The 18,846-nt window shown below is 35.7% G+C and overlaps 2 protein-coding genes across 2 annotated transcripts in view; one reads left to right on the top strand and one right to left on the bottom strand.

The window, feature by feature from the left end:
• Positions 1 to 18,846, top strand: part of LOC100370653 (ubiquitin-like modifier-activating enzyme 6) — a 70,883-nt gene that overhangs the window by 39,239 nt on the left and 12,798 nt on the right. The window contains exons 13-20 of the mRNA XM_002733677.4: positions 2,683 to 2,839; positions 3,663 to 3,740; positions 4,800 to 4,848; positions 7,332 to 7,361; positions 12,554 to 12,659; positions 15,498 to 15,693; positions 16,183 to 16,263; positions 17,391 to 17,571. Of these exons, the coding sequence (XP_002733723.2) occupies positions 2,683 to 2,839; positions 3,663 to 3,740; positions 4,800 to 4,848; positions 7,332 to 7,361; positions 12,554 to 12,659; positions 15,498 to 15,693; positions 16,183 to 16,263; positions 17,391 to 17,571 (878 nt within the window). The remainder of the gene's footprint in view (positions 1 to 2,682; positions 2,840 to 3,662; positions 3,741 to 4,799; positions 4,849 to 7,331; positions 7,362 to 12,553; positions 12,660 to 15,497; positions 15,694 to 16,182; positions 16,264 to 17,390; positions 17,572 to 18,846) is intronic.
• LOC146735200 (uncharacterized) lies at positions 7,948 to 12,025 on the bottom strand. The gene is made up of 2 exons (XM_085507160.1): positions 9,676 to 12,025; positions 7,948 to 9,652 (listed from the first exon to the last, which is right to left on the bottom strand). Exon 1 carries the CDS (start codon positions 11,830 to 11,832, stop codon positions 10,627 to 10,629), a length of 1,206 nt encoding a protein of 401 aa, XP_085363286.1. The 5' UTR covers positions 11,833 to 12,025; the 3' UTR covers positions 7,948 to 9,652; positions 9,676 to 10,626.

Below are 18,846 nucleotides of genomic sequence, written 5' to 3' on the forward strand. Positions count from 1 at the left end.
ACTGGTTTTGTAGTGCTAAATTAATTTTAAAAATATAAACTAAAATATAGTGTGTGGTATTTCATCAACTATTGACGTATTTATGGAAACATCCATGTGAGTTTCCATACTGTGTGTTCCATGCATGTACATTAGAATACTGGTTTTGTAGTGCTAAATCAATTTAAAAAAAAATATAAACTAAAATATAGTGTGTGGTATTTCATCAACTATTGACATATTTATGAAAACATCTATGTGAGTTTCCATACTGTGTGTTCCATGCATGTACATTGGAATACTGGTTTTGTAGTGCTAAATCAATTTTAAAAATATAAACTAAAATATAGTGTGTGGTATTTCATCAACTATTGACATATTTATGGAAACATCCATGTGAGTTTCCATACTGTGTGTTCCATGCATGTACATTGGAATACTGGTTTTGTAGTGCTAAATCAATTTTAAAAATATAAACTAAAATATAGTGTGTGGTATTTCATCAACTATTGACATATTTATGGAAACATCCATGTGAGTTTCCATACTGTGTGTTCCATGCATGTACATTGGAATACTGGTTTTGTAGTGCTAAATCAATTTTAAAAATATAAACTAAAATATAGTGTGTGGTATTTCATCAACTATTGACATATTTATGGAAACATCCATGTGAGTTTCCATACTGTGTGTTCCATGCATGTACATTGGAATACTGGTTTTGTAGTGCTAAATCAATTTTAAAAATATAAACTAAAATATAGTGTGTGGTATTTCATCAACTATTGACATATTTATGGAAACATCCATGTGAGTTTCCATACTGTGTGTTCCATGCATGTACATTGGAATACTGGTTTTGTGGTGCTAAATCAATTTTAAAAATATAAACTAAAATATAGTGTGTGGTATTTCATCAACTATTGACATATTTATGGAAACATCCATGTGAGTTTCCATACTGTGTGTTCCATGCATGTACATTAGAATACTGGTTTTGTAGTGCTAAATCAATTTTAAAAATATAAACTAAAATATAGTGTGTGGTATTTCATCAACTATTGACATATTTATGGAAACATCCATGTGAGTTTCCATACTGTGTGTTCCATGCATGTACATTGGAATACTGGTTTTGTAGTGCTAAATCAATTTTAAAAATATAAACTAAAATATAGTGTGTGGTATTTCATCAACTATTGACATATTTATGGAAACATCCATGTGAGTTTCCATACTGTGTGTTCCATGCATGTACATTGGAACACTGGTTTTGTAGTGCTAAATCAATTTTAAAAATATAAACAAAAATATAGTGTGTGGTATTTCATCAACTAATGACATATTTATGGAAACATCCATGTGATGTTTTCATACTGTGTGTTCCATGCATGTACATTGGAATACTGGTTTTGTAGCGCTAAATCAATTTTAAAAATATAAACTAAAATATAGTGTGTGGTATTTCATCAACTATTGACATATTTATGAAAACATCCATGTGAGTTTCCATACTGTGTGTTCCATGCATGTACATTGGAATACTGGTTTTGTGGTGCTAAATCAATTTTAAAAATATAAACTAAAATATAGTGTGTGGTATTTCATCAACTATTGACATATTTATGGAAACATCCATGTGAGTTTCCATACTGTGTGTTCCATGCATGTACATTAGAATACTGGTTTCGTAGTGCTAAATCAATTTTCAAAATATCTACTAAAATATATTCAAAGTGTTAAAATGTTTGTGTGGTATTTCATGAACTAATGACATATTAATTGAAACATCCATGTTATGTTTTCATACTGTATTAACACATTGGAATACTAGTTTTGTAGTACTCAATCAACTTCCAAAAATTAGATTAAAATATATTCAAAGTGTTAAAATGTTTGTGTGGTATTTCATGAACTAATGACATATTAATTGAAACATCCATGTTATGTTTTCATACTGTATTAACACATTGGAATACTAGTTTTGTAGTACTCAATCAACTTCCAAAAATTAGATTAAAATATATTCAAAGTATTAAATGTGTTTGTGTGGTACAGTTTGTATTTCATCAACTAATTACAGATTTATGGAACGCATGTGATGTTTCCATACTGTGTTATCAATTCCATTGATGTGATGCTTGTTTGTTGACCTCATTTGACCTTTTACTACATCATGCAGTTTTTGCCTTCCTATTCAAATAATGACTGCATCTAATTTTGTTATTAGCTTAAGAGTACGCCATAAATACGTTCAATGCTTGATATGCGTTAATATTTCTATATCTTTACAAAATCTAATTCATTAAATGGTCAATATAGACACAAGAATGGTGTGTTTATTATTAGGCTTGGCTGTAATATTAGCTTCAATAATGGATACTTTTCAAACATACTATGAATTAATAATGTGGTTATTATGAATAAAGTCATACGGAGTGAATTTTGGGTAGACAGAAAAGTGGTGTTGTTTTTATTACTTCAGTACAGAGTTTGATTAACTTGTCTGTGCAATTATGGAATTTTTCTTCACATGCTCTACGAGTTAACAAATTTATTAGGCATTTTCCAAAATTTCCATATATGAATTTGGTTCAGGTTTATGCTAAAGTAAATTCAGTAACCATGACATTCACATAGATTTTCTTTCTTGTAGGAAAAATAACAATTTACACAGTTTTTGCCTGGTTCTATCTGTTTTAGACAAGACCGTTATGACGCACTGAGGATATGTGTCGGTGACAGGGTCTGCCAACAATTAAATAGTCTGAAGTTATTTATGGTTGGTTGTGGAGCCATTGGATGTGAAATGATGAAGAATTATGCCTTACTTGGGATCGGTTCATCACAACATGGTTTGGTAAGTACATATTTCACATTCTGTGACAGTTTCTCTTTAAATTTGTATAAACCTTTTGAATGCCAAATTTAACATCCCTCTGGGCCGAGTGTTCCTTCCTATCTACTAATACTTACTTAATGGGGGTCTCTTCGGTCACTTTCATTCTCTATGCCCTTCGCTTGGGCTAAGGATTCTATCCTGCCCCCATTAAAGGGCACGGCGGCCATTTTCATGGCCACCCCCCACATTTCGGTTCTTGTAGGAAATCCTTGACCTTGTGCGACCCTGGTCCTGCGTGACTTTGGTACCCACCGATCGAAGGGCCCCTGCCCAGCCTTTTTTACAGTCTTGTATTTTTTATAGTTTTGTATTTTGTAGTTAGTGCAAGTTTTATTCAGTTTTCTGTTTGCAATGAAATATGTGTTTTTTACTCTACTTTTGTTGTGGTGTGCATTTACAAACAGGCTTATTTTATAGTTCTTATTCAAACAAAGTTCAAAATGTAGGCTTATTATTCAGTTTCTGTTTGTCAGGAATCATATTTCAGAACCTGCTGAGCCAATCCATTCTTTGCATGTGTCTAGTACTTTATGTGGGATATATGCATATGCAGTGTTCTGATTGGTGATTTGATCCAAGATGGCTGACTGGCAGCCATTTTGTTTTTTGAAAATATATCTTGCACATGCTTTGTCAACTTTTGTGTAATAAATTTGTGTAAGTGTAATAATATATATTATTATTATTAATGTCAGTGGCTGAAAACCATTCATAGTGAAAATGGTTTTAAAATTTACTCGTACTTTATTTAAGTTATACATTTTTTTTTATTCCTTTGTAGATTACAATTACTGATAATGATCTTATAGAGAAATCAAATTTAAATAGACAGTTTTTATTCCGATCACACCATATACAGGTAAGACTTCTCTCATGTATTCTTGCAAGGCAAGATTTACGATTCACTGCATGAAATTATTTTATCGTATTAGTTTGATGTATAGGCTTAGGTCAAAGACAGAGGTGTGTCAAATAGAAGATATGTCCAAAGCTTGTATTAGAGATGCACTTCTAACACATGCATCCTCTGCTGTATTACTTTTCCTATTCATCCAGGGAGCCTTTTAGTCCGCAGTATGTGTTAATGGAGCAAATATGGTGTATGTATAAACATAACCTGGCTATATAAAACAAACAGACCTTGTCCTAAAAATGACCGATGATCAAGTTAAAAATGGCTTTCTTGAACACAGTAATGTCTGTGATTGATTGTCTAATGGTCGGGATAGTGATGATTACCAGCCTTTATGAGTGTTGGATTTGCAAGAGTGACTGGCTAGTTGATTGATCACTCTCCTTATATGAATTATACCCTGTTAAATCCCAAATCTATCTAGGCTGAACACTATTACCCTAATCCTTCCATTCTAGTGTGTACCTATTTACATGTAGCTAAGAGCCTTGTATATCATGTCTAAGAAATTTATGCTAATTGTTGAATGTTTCCTTGTTTTATTTATTATTTCGGTCTGTGACAGTGTTTGATTTTGTTTGTTTTTTGTAATTATTTATTTCTATTCTATTCTATTCTATTCTATTCTATTCTATTCTATTCTATTCTATTCTATTCTATTCAAGTGCATGTGCTCATGTCTAAATAAGTTAATAATCTAGTGTACAATAAAAGCTAAAATATTTGACATAACACAAATTTTGCAGGTGAAACAGAGGGTGCTGTGCAGTGGTGAAATAAGTTTTTAAAAAAGATTAACCGACACCTTTTTTTGGTGGTGCCAGGCTGACCAGAAACGTGTATGTTTTCAGGCCTATTGGAGCAAATTTATATTTGCTATATTTAGAAAAACATTTCATTTTATGAAATGGGAAAAATCACTGATTTTATACTATGCACTTGTGATTCAAAACTTAGTTGTAAATTATGAGACATAATTAAAATCTCACTAATTGTGTATTTCAGCAACCCAAGTCAACAACAGCAGCACAGTCTGTTCTAGATATTAACCCAAGTAAGTAGGAATAATTAATTATGTATTGAATAGGACCACAATTTGATGGCTAATCTACTTTTGACGCAAGAATTTCCCCTATGACTGGTTTATTTGAAAGTCTGGGATACTTTAATTTTCAAAGTGGCAATAGCTGTGACTTCAAGCATATTTTTTGTTTATATATAACCACATAAAGATGACCTAATTTTACTGAAATATTGTTTTATACACAATTATGGGAAATAACACGTAAAATCTGCAGTAACAGGTTGTCAGAGAGAGGCTTAGCACCTGAAGATGGTGAAGTATTTCGCCCAGGGCCACAGATAAATTCATTTTGAGATTCGCTTGACATCCATCTTTTTCCACTTGCAAGTGATTTAATGTACTATATATATAGTGTATATGCTATGATTTCAGTGTCGGCAATACAAATATACTTGGCACATGAAATGTTTTATTCAAAGTAAAAATCAGAGAAATGAAGTTTGATAATTACAGCTATTGTCGCTTTAAAGCATAAACCTCAGTTGTATATATGTATATTTTGACAAATTTTATTTTCAGCAAAGTTGGGCTCAATACTGTGAGGATATATCTTTAATCTATTGCTTACAGTTTTCAAATATTGTAATGGTAGAATAATTCAAAGTGAAAGGTCAATGTTTATTTGAGGTTAACCAATAGGTGATTTCTTGCATAATGCGTGAAAGGCACAGACTGAATGTCAGCCACAAAAATTGATTAATATCATTTTGAACAATGTAAACATTTTGGTCAGAGGGGAATATGGTGTTGAGATAACCTTACCTCATCATAATTAATGGTCATCACTCATTATTAGCACACTATTACATGTAGAAATACCCCAAAATACTTTTAAATGTTTGTTGAATTCCATGCACGGCACTACAATGTTATGACCTTTGTTCGTCCAGTTTTTACGTTTGATTTCATGCATAGCGCGTGATCTCGCAGAGAACGAGAAATGATCTTATAAAATTATTCTTAGACTTTCTATGTGAAATTCACACTTTATTTACATCTGGTTGATTGATGAGTGGTGTTATAGGCCAAAAAGCATTGTTTCAAAAAAAAAAATGTGCATCAACTATTTTTATATTGTGCATCTGAAATTCAATAAAAATGTGCCTTCTATGGCATAATCAACCACTGAGTCTTAAAGCACTGTAAGGGAGATAAGAGAATAGGCTACTAGCTTCTAAGTTTGATATTTTCTCTTGTATTGTACAAGGGAAATTGTGTCTCTAAATTAAATACATGTGAACTTGTGAAATTACAATAGACCTGAAAACCCTGTGAATTTAATACACAGATTATCAAATATCAAAGCAGTGAAATTATACTGAGGTCTTTGACCTAAAATCTTTGCCATTGAGATCATTACAAGATAGCCTAATTCCATGCATCCTTGCATGTTTATATTAACCCTGAGTGTATGTGTCATGAAAAGTTTTCACAGAAAACACAAAAATAGTATCCATACACTCATCACTAACTCATTACATCTAACTCGTGTTTCTTGCTATATACACTGAAGAAAACCATTTATCATCGAGTGCTCAATATAGGCCTTCACACTGTGATGTCATGTGTTTACGTTTTTGCAGACCAGCATGTGAATGTATGTTAACAAATGTTCCTCACTGATCGGCACTAGCTTGCATTCCACTGTGACGACATTGCCTGTAAATTGTTCTATTAATGGGAACACATACATGTGATAAATATTACAGTGAATACCAGTAACATTGTTATTTATATTCAGTTGCGAATGACCAAATGACCGGTTCTTGACAACTTGTTTCTGCAGACATGCTCACAAAATGTAAATAAATGTGATGGCTGATAGAAACCTTCAAAGATCGAGTTACCACATCATTTGTTGACATTCATTCAAGCCCAGTTTCTAACATTCTTTTCATGTAACTGACCGGATATATTTCCTTCTGTATATATAAACTGCTTGAAATAGATATCCTAATTTCAGAGCCTAGACAATCTATCCTTTTTATGTTGACAGTTGTTTTAATTTAACCCAAAGGCTGGCTCCTGCTAGTCTCATTGAATCAGGGACAGAACACTAAATCTGAAAAGAGAAAGTTGCAAGTTTTAGTAGTTTATGGAAAGTCAGTTTTACATTGCAAACTTTAGAAAAGGATTATTCATTATACATTGTGTCTATTGTTAATGACCTAAATTGTCTCCAGCAAAATCATTAATGTCACTGGTATTCCGATGCAAAAATATTGCCCGAGCCCTAAATGCTCAGGTTTGAAACATTCTCCGATATATTCCACTGTATATATAGTTTTGACACAGTGTGATCATGCCCGTGTCTGAAGTATGGTCATGTGTATACTGTTAACGTTAGGACTATGTACCTTAGTGATACCAGCGTGTTTTCTTGTGAAGACTTCATATCAAGTTGTGGCAAGAAGTCTTTATAATTATTTGATATCTGTTTGCTCATCTTTCAGCGCTGCATATTGAACCACAGCAATATAGAGGTAAGAATCTGTTTTACTTTGCCGATTAATTGTTGTGAACGTATTTTTGGTTTATTTTACCAAGTTATTTCTTCCAAGTTTGTTAATTGTTTTCACACAGACTAGCAGTACTGGTATATTATGAAAAGATTCTCTTAGAATAAATAGTCATATAATTGCCATCTGAATGTTCCAACTTTAGATACTCTATGTTCAAACCCACACTCCACCACCATGCAACTTACAAAGATTTTATGGCCAATGAGCATGCATATCCAGGGCTCAAAATTATCAGTAGTCCAAGGCACAGAGACTACAAATTCTTGTGCCAGATTTTCTAAAATCAGTAGCCTAACTAAAATTTTAATGCTTCTCCACTATATATCAAAATAACAAAGTATGTGTTGTCTTTCACAAAGTGTTTTTTTTTTTTTCCCCGCCAAGTATATTCACAATTATCTTCGTACCAATTAAAACAACTTTGAACTACACAGTATATTGTCTGGCTAACAGTTTTTGCAATTATAAGCCCACTCAAGCTCCCAAAAAATAAATTTAATTTTTGGCAAATTATTCACTGGCAAAGAACGAACCCGACTCAAGCGAATTGGCGGCAAAAGAAAATAAAAAGTTAGTTTAATTCTGTTGAATCTAAAATTACATTTCTGGCATACAGTGAAATACAGCATTAAAAGGCAAAAACAGAACTGTGACAAAACGATAAAAAGCACTCAAAAACAAGAACGAAACAAAACAAAGCGTGATACTAAATACAAAATGATAGGAAAAAAAAAATGGGTGGGTGGGTGGGTTGAAAATAACCCAAACAGAAATGACTGGGCACGAACAGCGTGCGATGTAAACAGTGCATGTACACAGAACGAAGCGAATGGCTACAAGAAACATGCGCAGTGGAGAAATTAAACAAACAAACGAAGTTATGCAAATGACAAGTATGCAAATGAATAATTAACAATTTTGAACTGCGTACAAAATACGACAATTATTCACTGGCAAAGAACGAACCCGACTCAAGCGAATTGGCGGCAAAAGAAAATAAAAAGTTAGTTTAATTCTGTTGAATCTAAAATTACATTTCTGGCATACAGTGAAATACAGCATTAAAAGGCCAAAAATGAAAGCCGCCAAAAGCAAATGTTCAAAGTGTCCGATCGACTTGGCCAGACTTGATAGCAGCGCGAATGCATGATGCCGTCCTGAGGCGACGACCGAATGAAGATTCCATGTAGAGCAGGTAAGCTTGAGAGCGCCAGTCGTCTTGCGCTTTAATCGCTTTAATTGCTTTGGGGTCGGGACCCGACTGAAATGCGAAGGAGGCACTGTCGCGACAGCGCGAGAAACAGGGGAGCTTCTGAAGGTGCTGGCAACATGTCCACCATCTGCTTGTAGGCTGATACTGGGCAAAGGGCGGAGCTAGTGATAGCCAGGATGGGAATGTGCAGAACCCGTTCGCCGAACTGTATGGTTTTGGACCACGTGATACGAATGATCAAACCTGTGGTGTTGTATTCGACGCTGCCCCGCGAGAGATGAATGCGGGCATCATAAGCTGTATCTGAAGGGGACACCAGGTTGGACTTGCGCAGGAACGAAAAAAATGCGATGAGGAAAGCGGACCACAGCGTAACGTGCAGCGGGCGTGTAAAGTCCAAGAGACGATGAATTCGAAGAAGGATATCTGGTGTGATAGACAACTTGCGGCGAGGCTGGTGCGCTGTTATATGCTGTATTCCCCGGAGGACAAGGCGCAGTTTGAATGAGTCGAGTGAAGCTGGGGTCTCGGTGACGAAAAGATGCAGCAGCCGAACACCGTTGAGATAGTTGCGGATAGATGCCGTGCTTGTAAACGAGCGGGCGAGGAACTGTGTGTAGCGAATAATCATTCGTGTTGTGGCCGGAACTGGCTGGATGCAAAAGAAACGGCAGAAGAGGAAAAATGTACGCCATCGAGTTGTAACGTTGCGCGATGAACCAGAAGTAAAATCTGAGTGGAGTGAGCGGGCTCCGCCGAAATCGTCGATATAATTGATCACCTCGTGCCCTTGGTTGCGTAGGATGTGATGCCCTGCATTGGTTGACCGTTCACACATTAAGGCCGTTGTGCGTAACCCGAAAGGTGGTGAAACGTCAAAGTAGTATTTCCCTTTCCAAGAATAGCCGAGAAGGTGGTAGTCTCTCAGATCCACGCGAAGTTGACGGTATGCCCTGCTGAGGTCTCGTTTGTAAAGGAGGCAACCGGAACCAAGTGTACGGATGCGATCTAACATGGAGTCAACTGTAGGATATCTGAGCTTGTAATCATCCCTGATGTAACTGTCCCCTGGGATGCCGTCGTTGACCGAGTAGCCTTCTGGAAAACTTAAGTCCACGACCACGCAACGGGAAGATGAGCCCTTCTTAGCCACGATCGATAATGGTGAGGTAATGAGCGGGCGTGACAATGGCGGAGTGTCGAACGGTCCAACAGATGCGCCGAGAGATAGCCCTGATTCCAGAAAACTGTCCGCGTGCTCAGCAAAATGCATAGCAGAGGTGTGATTCGTTGCGTGCGAAGTAGGAAGAAAGTCGCGCGAGTAGTTGATGGGCCAACCGAATTCTAAGAAGTCGCAGATGTCATCGACGTAATTGCGTAGAAGATGGCGCCAAGACTGAATGTTCAGACTGGAAGAGACCGGGATGCGACAACCTTGAATGTTATAAAGACCTGAAGCGGGGATTCTGCGATGTAAATCAATGTAATGTTGTGCGATACTGCCATCAATGTTAGAAATAATGTGATCTGGCGGCGCAGAGTTTCTGGGCGACGGTGGCGAATGATCAGCTGATGATGGAGAAGTTGTCGTTGATGTTGTTGTAGTTGATGATGATGTCAATGACGAGTGTGTAGCCCTCGACCTGCTTGTGTTGTGATGAGGTGTGGGGTCGAAGTTGATGTTGGCGCTTTGATCATGCTTGATGTCAGTGTGGTTGTTGACTGACCGGTGAGAGCGAGGGATTCGAACTTGTTATTATCGATGAAGACTGTGGTGCTGAGCTTGGGTAATGCCGTGTGCGTAAGTGACAACGGTGATGTAGCTGCTGGTGGTGTAGATGTGGAGCCCCCTGACACACTTGTGATGACTGAAAGTGTTGGGTCAGATCCAGTGATGTTGTTGCTAACCGAATCGAGCGAGATAACACTATCGTCCGGAGATACGTGTAAAGACGTTGATCTAACGGGGAGGTCACAGGTCGTTGACGTGATGTCTGAGGGCTGCGCATGGAGTCACGAGGAGCTTGGTTTGTCGCGGTGCAGAGGTGACATGGACGTGCCTGACTTCTGTTTGCAGTCCTTTTCGCTGTGATTATTAAAACGATTGCGGGTGACATAGCAATGATTGCAAATGTGTTTAAATTTGCATGGATCAAATGAGCAAGAACCTTTCTCGTTGAAAGCTGTGCACACTAATACGGGAGAATCATCCGGGTTGGAGGTATTTCTGTTGCCGTTGTTTGTCGTCCGTTTCTGGGTGACTGATTTCAACTTGTCGGCTGAGAAATCGAAAAACAGATCTTTCACGTCTGAGTAATCGCTGTCCCATGTACGTCTGTTATCATCGATTAAACGAGCCACTGCCGCGTGATAGCTCCGGACAATGGGCCATTTGTACAATGGTAGTTTAACAAACAAATCGTGCAGGAGACGTAACCGGCCCTTTTGTTCTGCTTTGGGCATGGATGGGTCCTGCAGTAAGAGCGTGTAGCCCTGTAGAAATTGTTCAAGTGATAAGTCGTCGTATTTCAGTTCATGTGAAGAAAAGAATGATGGAACAAACTGTTCTGGAGATTTCAAACCAGGCAACTTTTTCCCTGCGTGGCGCCCGGGGGAGTTAACGAGACTGTCGCGAATAATGTACTCACCGGCTGGTCCTTTGTTCTCAGCCTCGTGTCCTTTGTTCGCTCCAATGGCGTCGAAGTATGGTGACGAATCGTGATCAACCTGCGATCGGAGATTAGTCATTTTGCGAAGATCCGCAAGTGAAATGTCAGAGATTTGGTGATCAGAAGACGATGTGCCCTGTTGGCGCGTGGATGATAGGCCTGTGGTTGGTGGATGTGCGTTCAAGGAACAACTTTTGAATTCCATTTCAAGCTGGGAGATTTCCGCCTGTAATTTTTGCTTCGCGATTCTCGCCAACAAGGATTGTTTCCGGCGCTGCAAAATAGCTAACTCGGCTTGGTCGTCTTCATCCCCGTCTGAAAACTCGTCAAAATATCCATGTGGTTCCGCGTGTGAGACTGTGGGCGAGTGACGTCGGTGCTTTGAGGTGGAAGGAGACGACTTAGAGACGGCAGTTGAGCTGTTCGGTGAACGGCAATTCTCTTCCTCCGGCGGTGGACCGGTGCAGAATTTTCCGTGCTTGCCCCAGGTGTGAGCTTCCACATCGAGCTTGCAGCCAGAGCATGTTGAGCGCCGCTTACTTCTTGGCATAGCGAGAAAGTAAATTGAAAATAACCCAAACAGAAATGACTGGGCACGAACAGCGTGCGATGTAAACAGTGCATGTACACAGAACGAAGCGAATGGCTACAAGAAACATGCGCAGTGGAGAAATTAAACAAACAAACGAAGTTATGCAAATGACAAGTATGCAAATGAATAATTAACAATTTTGAACTGCGTACAAAATACGACAATTCTCAATTTTTAGTGCATGTTTTGATGTGTAGGCCACTCTTACTACATGATGTAACATCAGTGATTAATAAATTGTTTTATATTTCTAGTAACTATGCACTTTCTTGTAAATTTGTTTGTCAGAATTTTTGAAAGAAAAATTCAGACTTCATGAAAAACCACCCACTTACCGGGGATAGTTGATTTTGGAGAACAAACAGAAACCTTTTTCTTGGCCAAACACTTCTAAATATTTAAAAACATGTTCTGTTGTGATTCAGAATATTATAAGTTGTTCAGAGTAGTACTCTAGTGTTGGGTCAAAAAATCATCAACTCACATGTGAACTAATAACTTGATTTCCGCAGTTCACACGCTCTGACGTTTTATGGTTATGTCAGTTAGTGAATCAATAAACTTGCTCAGTCTGGTGGTGAAATAGTTAAGTGTTGTGGTGTAAGTTACTCTAGATAGGATAGTTTTCATAAGATTACTTCAGACTAATAATTGTCATTCTCTGTATTGTCTCTTGTAGTATGTCCCCAGACGGAGCATGAAGTATACAATGATGAGTTCTTTGCAAGACAAGATCTAATAGTTAATGCATTAGACAATGTAGAGGCTAGACGATATGTGGATAGGTAAGTGTGTAACAAATGACAGCACTATTATAATAAAATATTAAAGGATATTTTAATTATTTATTTATGATCCATTTGACATTGTTATCTTAAATCACCTAAATATTTTTAAATACTGAGATAATATGTTGGTAGGGTGGGGCTATAATTTTTTTTTTTTTTATATATGAAGAATTTTCTCTATTTAGTTTGCAATAATGAATAGTTAAATTAAATCGACCTTTCCAGAACTAGAGCCCTGTGTGCCCTATATTATTAAAGCCCATATGACGTGTTTCTGACGCACATTGATTTTTATGACGGAACTAATTATGCTAATTTCCTGGTACACCAATGATGTAAGAGAAAAATAAATTGGTTTTAAATTAGTAATTGTAAAAAAATGTCTTACTATACAGTTAGGGAATTTGTACTTTGGTAAAAAGAAATTCACATTTTGTAAACAAAATAAATTAGCGCAACAATATTTTGGTTTGTGCCTATTGTATACAATTTGATTTTTTAAACTGCCACAACAACTGATGCAACTTGATTCTTGAATTTTGTAGATAACTACAAAAATCAGTTCTCCAGGAGAGCACACATTTTTGGTATCCCAGCCAGGAAAGTTTAGAGCCCTGTCTAATTGCATGTTTTAAATTTAATTCCCAACATTATTGAAATTGTGATTTCTAACTAATAGGATAGATGGGAAAATGACTACTGTATAAATATTGTGAGCATTGATTTCTACTAATGGGTTATTGGGCACTATTCTGTTTCTGTGATGTGTATGAATATTTATTTAATAATACATAGCAGATGTATTGATTTCTTTTTTTCTTCATCAAGTTTCCTATACAGTATGTGTATGTGTTTACTAATATCATTCCCTTTCAGTAGCCAATTTCTAAACTAATAATGAAAATAAATATTAGTGAATAGTATCAATACATGTAAGTATTCTAATATATGAATATCTTTTAATTTAATAAAAATATGTAATTGTAATTATTACTGTACACTAAAGCATGGTTTTGGCCCAATTTGCCAAATAAGATTGTCATTAGGATTTTGAGTAATAGGTCATTGATGACAAAAACAATAATAATGTAAAATTAGATTTTTAAGTAGAAAAAAATATATAATGGTAAATGTTGCCGCCTGATGGATTCTAAGGGCACCATTGCCTAAAAGTTTGTTCAAGGACAAATTTAGTTTGTATATTTCTTTATGTATCTTGTACATTATACTCTCACTACTTGAAACGTCAGGAAACTGTATTTATATGGTCCCAAATAGTTTCATGCTTGTTTATTTTGACAACTGTTAACAAATATGTTACATTAGGTATATACCTGGCAGAATCTGGGTTTATGTTATCATTTTTGTGTGTAGTAGAACTAGATGGTTCATAACAGAATGAACAATTTTAAGTGATTAGATTGAAATCTGACATATTAAGTAGTAAAAATAACATGTAGCTCCCTGCAAAGAATGAACTTTGTTGTATCATATTGTATTTTCATTGCCTTCTAATTTAACCTTTTAATCACCAGACTTTCTTGCCCAAATTTTTCTGCACTTTCTTCTTGTATTCTTCAATATTACTGGAAATGAACTCCAACTCTAGAGCTAGTCGCTTTTCAGTTTTCACTCAAATAATTAGGCTATTTTCGTCCCAATCTTCAGAAGGAAAGTGCAGACTATAAACAGGACTACTTTTTGATGAAAAGAGGGAACTAATGGTAAAAAGGTTAAAAACAATAGGGGATTTTCTGTTCACTGAAAGATCTTGCGAAATGCATGAAAGACGATACATCTGCTGCAAAAATCAAATGATTTGATTTTGAACTTGAATTTCTTTCTTTATAGTTCATTTTTGAAATGCTGAGTGTTCAGAGCAAAGTATGACATTAAGATACCCTTACTCCAGCAAAATTGACAATCATGAAATATGTATAGAAAATTATAATTAAGCATTGAATACCCAAAAAATATTTTTGCATTTGTCGAATCCCAAATGTTTTGACACCACTACTGTAACAATACTATGACTTTGTTTGACCTGTTTTTACATTCAATTTCACACATAACGCTGGATCTCAGTGATCAGAAAAATTCTATTACTTTAAGTGATTGCAGAAAATTATACCATTTTAGAGCAATTAATAAAAGACTGTATATAAATCATATGTGCTGCCGTTTACACCAGTTCTGCTGATCCATGTCTGATTCTGAAGTGTCTAGTCTGATTTAATTGCATGTTTCCTTTTCTTTTAAATAATACTGTAAAGGGGGTAATTATTCACTGGGTTTTAATTTAGCTTATTTCGCTGACTGGAAAAATGCGCTGAATTAAAACACAGTGAATATGTAAAATTTAGCATAGAACACATTATCTAAATGACGAAACCGTGAATTTAAAACCCACTCATTATGCCTGAAATGGTAAATCAGTGAAATTTAAACCCAGTGAAAATTAGTCATTTTACAGTATACTAAACAGCTTTTTGCTAATAAATGCCAAAATTGTGTAATGAAATCAAAACTAAAACAATTGCAATTCTTTATACAATGACGTGCTGTATACGTCTCTATGGGTTCCATACTGAACACAATGTGGTGCGATGACTGTAGTGCTTCAAGTTTCGTCTCTGAACATTCAAGAAAACAATGGAGTATACTGTTATGCTAATTATTTCTATTATATCCAAATAAATATGAAAATTAGATATTATTAATATGCAAACTCGCCACCATGTGTAGGTATTTAGCCGACGAGAATAGTATATTTGTAGTAATATAAGCCACCCAATTCCAAATATGCTACTATCAACATAACAATTTCTATTTCAGTCGCTGTGTAACCAATCAAAGAGCATTACTGGAATCTGGGACTATGGGAGCTAAAGGTCATGTACAAGTCATCATACCACATTTGACCGAGTCATACGCCAGTCAGCAGGACCCACCTGATAAAGATGTTCCATACTGTACTTTAAAGTCCTTCCCAGCTGTTATTGAACACACGATACAATGGGCTAGGGATAAGGTATAATAATGTTGGTTTTGGTTGTCTATGATTTGCTTATAATATGTATTAAAACACTCTCTTGATATACATCACATCTTTCATGCAGGCTCATTTCTTTGCAAGCAACAACAGAATGTTGAAGAGGAGAACATGAATATTTGAGTCTCATTCTCCATGCAGATGTTGTTAATGTTTGTGGATCTGTTTGTCAAACATGATTCAGAATATGCATTTTTAGTCCGATTTAATTTTACTCAATGCAGGAAAGACGAATAATGTACATGTACTGCAGAGATGTGGACTTTGTGGTTAAAAATCGCTGCATGACTGGTGGACATTTTTCGTGTTAAATTTGCTGATTTTGCAGATTTCCATCTTCTTCTACGAGATGACCATTATTGGCTTGCTTTTTTTTCTGTTTTTTTTTTTTGCAATTTGATCCCTAGTAGAATGGCAGTCTTTTATTTCTGAATTGACATTCACTGTTGTGTCTTTATTTTATCCTAGTTTGAAAGTCTGTTCTCTCAGAAGCCAGCTGCATTTACTAAATTCTGGCAAACTAATGGTTCCCCAGAGACTGCCCTACAGGTAAGTTTTAACTTTTTAATGGTGGTCGCCAAATTTCAAATTCAATGCATTTGTAAACAATACATTTGTGAAGCTGTTAAAATCAGTGTATGGAATGTTTTATGATGAGATTTCTCATATATTACAATACTAAATCAAAGCTAGACTTTGCAAAGCTCCCATGTGAATACAGAGTACATGTATATGCAATCATTGTTGTTTTACATGTATAAGAAAATAACTAGAAAATGAAAATTCCCAACAGTCAATGGAGTGGCAATGGCATTAGAGGTGAGAAGATTTTGCTTACACAGACTGAAATGAGATAATATGCAAATTAGCTACTTAATATGCACGGACTTGGTCCTAAAACTAAGTCTGCACATTACTCCAACCAAGGTACCCATGTAGTAAAGTTGATCAAAATCCGCTCAGAAGTTTTTGAGATTTTGCTTACACATGCAGACAGACATAAAGACACACAAAACTCATTTATCTCTCTAAGAAATATTTAATAATAGGGCTTTTTGTATTAATTGTGCAAGGTACCATAAATCCTGACCTCATGATTGATTAATACTTTAGAGTTTAGAGCTGCATTGTGTAAATATAGATAAATATTTAAAAATAATTATCTTATCAAAGTATAAGCTGGTCTTCTTGAATGCGCTTTGCTGTTTTCAGAACCTTGGATGCAAAGTAACATATGTCTGTATTTGGACTTGCAATTTGCACATAAAAAGGTCAGGAGAGGCAACAGTGAAATTCAAAGAACTATCACCTAAGCACAAAAATATACTAAAAAAAATGCTTATAATTGACTTTGAAATGCACTATTTCCAGGAAAAGGTTGAGAGAGAAAACAACTCATAAACAGCTCATACATGTACTAATATTAAAATATATATTATACATATTAAAAGTCCTGTATATTTAGGTCATTGGGTAATCAATAAATTGACAGAAATAGTCATTGCTGATTATTCTCCATGCATTTTTGCCAGTCCTTTCCAAGAAAACAAGCTAGGATGCATTGCTTATTGTAGAACACCAAATGGTCGTATGTCACATGATCCAGCTAAATCAAATACTTAGACAAGTGTGTGTAAAGCCATATTATTGTACAGAAAATTTGTTTTTCATTTCAGAAATTTTCAGAAGGAAGTCAGCTTGAAGGCGGACTACAAGCACTTAAGATGCTGAAGCAACAGCCTCACAAATGGGAAGACTGTATCGTCTTAGCAAGAACCAAATTTGAAAAATATTTTAATCATAAAGCCAAAAATTTAGTTTATGCCTTTCCACTGGATACCAGATTGAAAGATGGATGTAAGTTTTTGAACTTCTTGCTTCTTGTATCCTAGTATTTTAATGTAGTATTTTGCAAATTGCTGCCATCAATACTAAAACGTTAGATTTTGCTTGTAAATAGTCAATCAACATTCTTTCACAATCTTGAGCTACCCTATCTGTGTATATGTATATATGAAACTAGGCACATGGGGTGTACTGGGACAATGCTCAGACCTGATTAGTTTAGAGTTGTGATATGTGCATATTTTTTGTATTTATATTTAAAACATTTTTTATTGAGTCAATTTACATAAGCACTTTACGTAGTTACAAATGTACATGTATGTGTACCAAAAAAAATTACATTGCACAACAAGTACAAAGTCTTCACAAAAATATTACAATTTTTTCAGGAATTCATGCTGATATGCTGGGTCGTTGCTACAATTTTCATAAATTTTCCCCATTTTTTTAAATGTTTTCCCAATTTACCTTTTCTGTTTGCAATCAAGTACTCAGTTTTCTGTACCCTCTGCACGAAGTCTTTAAATTCCTCAAATTTTGGTTTGTTACCCCGACATCTGCAAATATAAATAAACCTCCTGGCTACCAAAAGCAAAAAGTTTAACAGGAGGGGGAGAAGACTATCACCAAACAAGAAGCATTCTGGGTCGTTCACCCGAGGGAAACTCAGTTTTGTCCCCCATATCTCAAAGAATGTATCCCAAAATAATTTTACTACTGGACATTCATAGAAAAGATGAAGCAGATTTTCATCAGGCCCCTTACAGAACGTACAGGCTCCTGATTCAATCTTTGGTGGGGTCATCTTACAAAGAACAGAGTTGGTTACCAGGATATTGTGGCTGATTTTCCATTGAAATTCCCTGAGCTTTGACTCTATTGTAAGTCTAAATGGTGCTAAGTAAATACTTTCCCATTCAGTAATATTGGAGTTTAATGTTTTAACATGATAAATTTCAGATCTTGGCGAAATGAAATATTGCTTTATCACTTCAGGGGTCACCAACTTAGTTTTACATTGTTTCAAATGAATTTGAACGCCCACAAATCTGATACCCAACATATCATCCTCAGGGTTAGCAAATTTGTTTATATCTACTTCCCTTTTCCATTCTCGTGGTAGTGCGGCCACAATTCCAAACCAATCCAAAAATCTCTTGCGAGGTATTCCCCTTTTTTCCACTTCACCCCACTGAAGAAGTTGGCCCTTATTATCAAAAAGATTTCCAACATAGTGGAAACCAGCCTCACTGAAATCTCCCAAAAATATACTTCTGCCTCCTTGTA

This window comes from Saccoglossus kowalevskii, chromosome 13, assembly GCF_978046115.1.
Source record: "Saccoglossus kowalevskii chromosome 13, keSacKowa6.1, whole genome shotgun sequence".
Taxonomy (NCBI): Eukaryota; Metazoa; Hemichordata; class Enteropneusta; family Harrimaniidae; genus Saccoglossus; species Saccoglossus kowalevskii.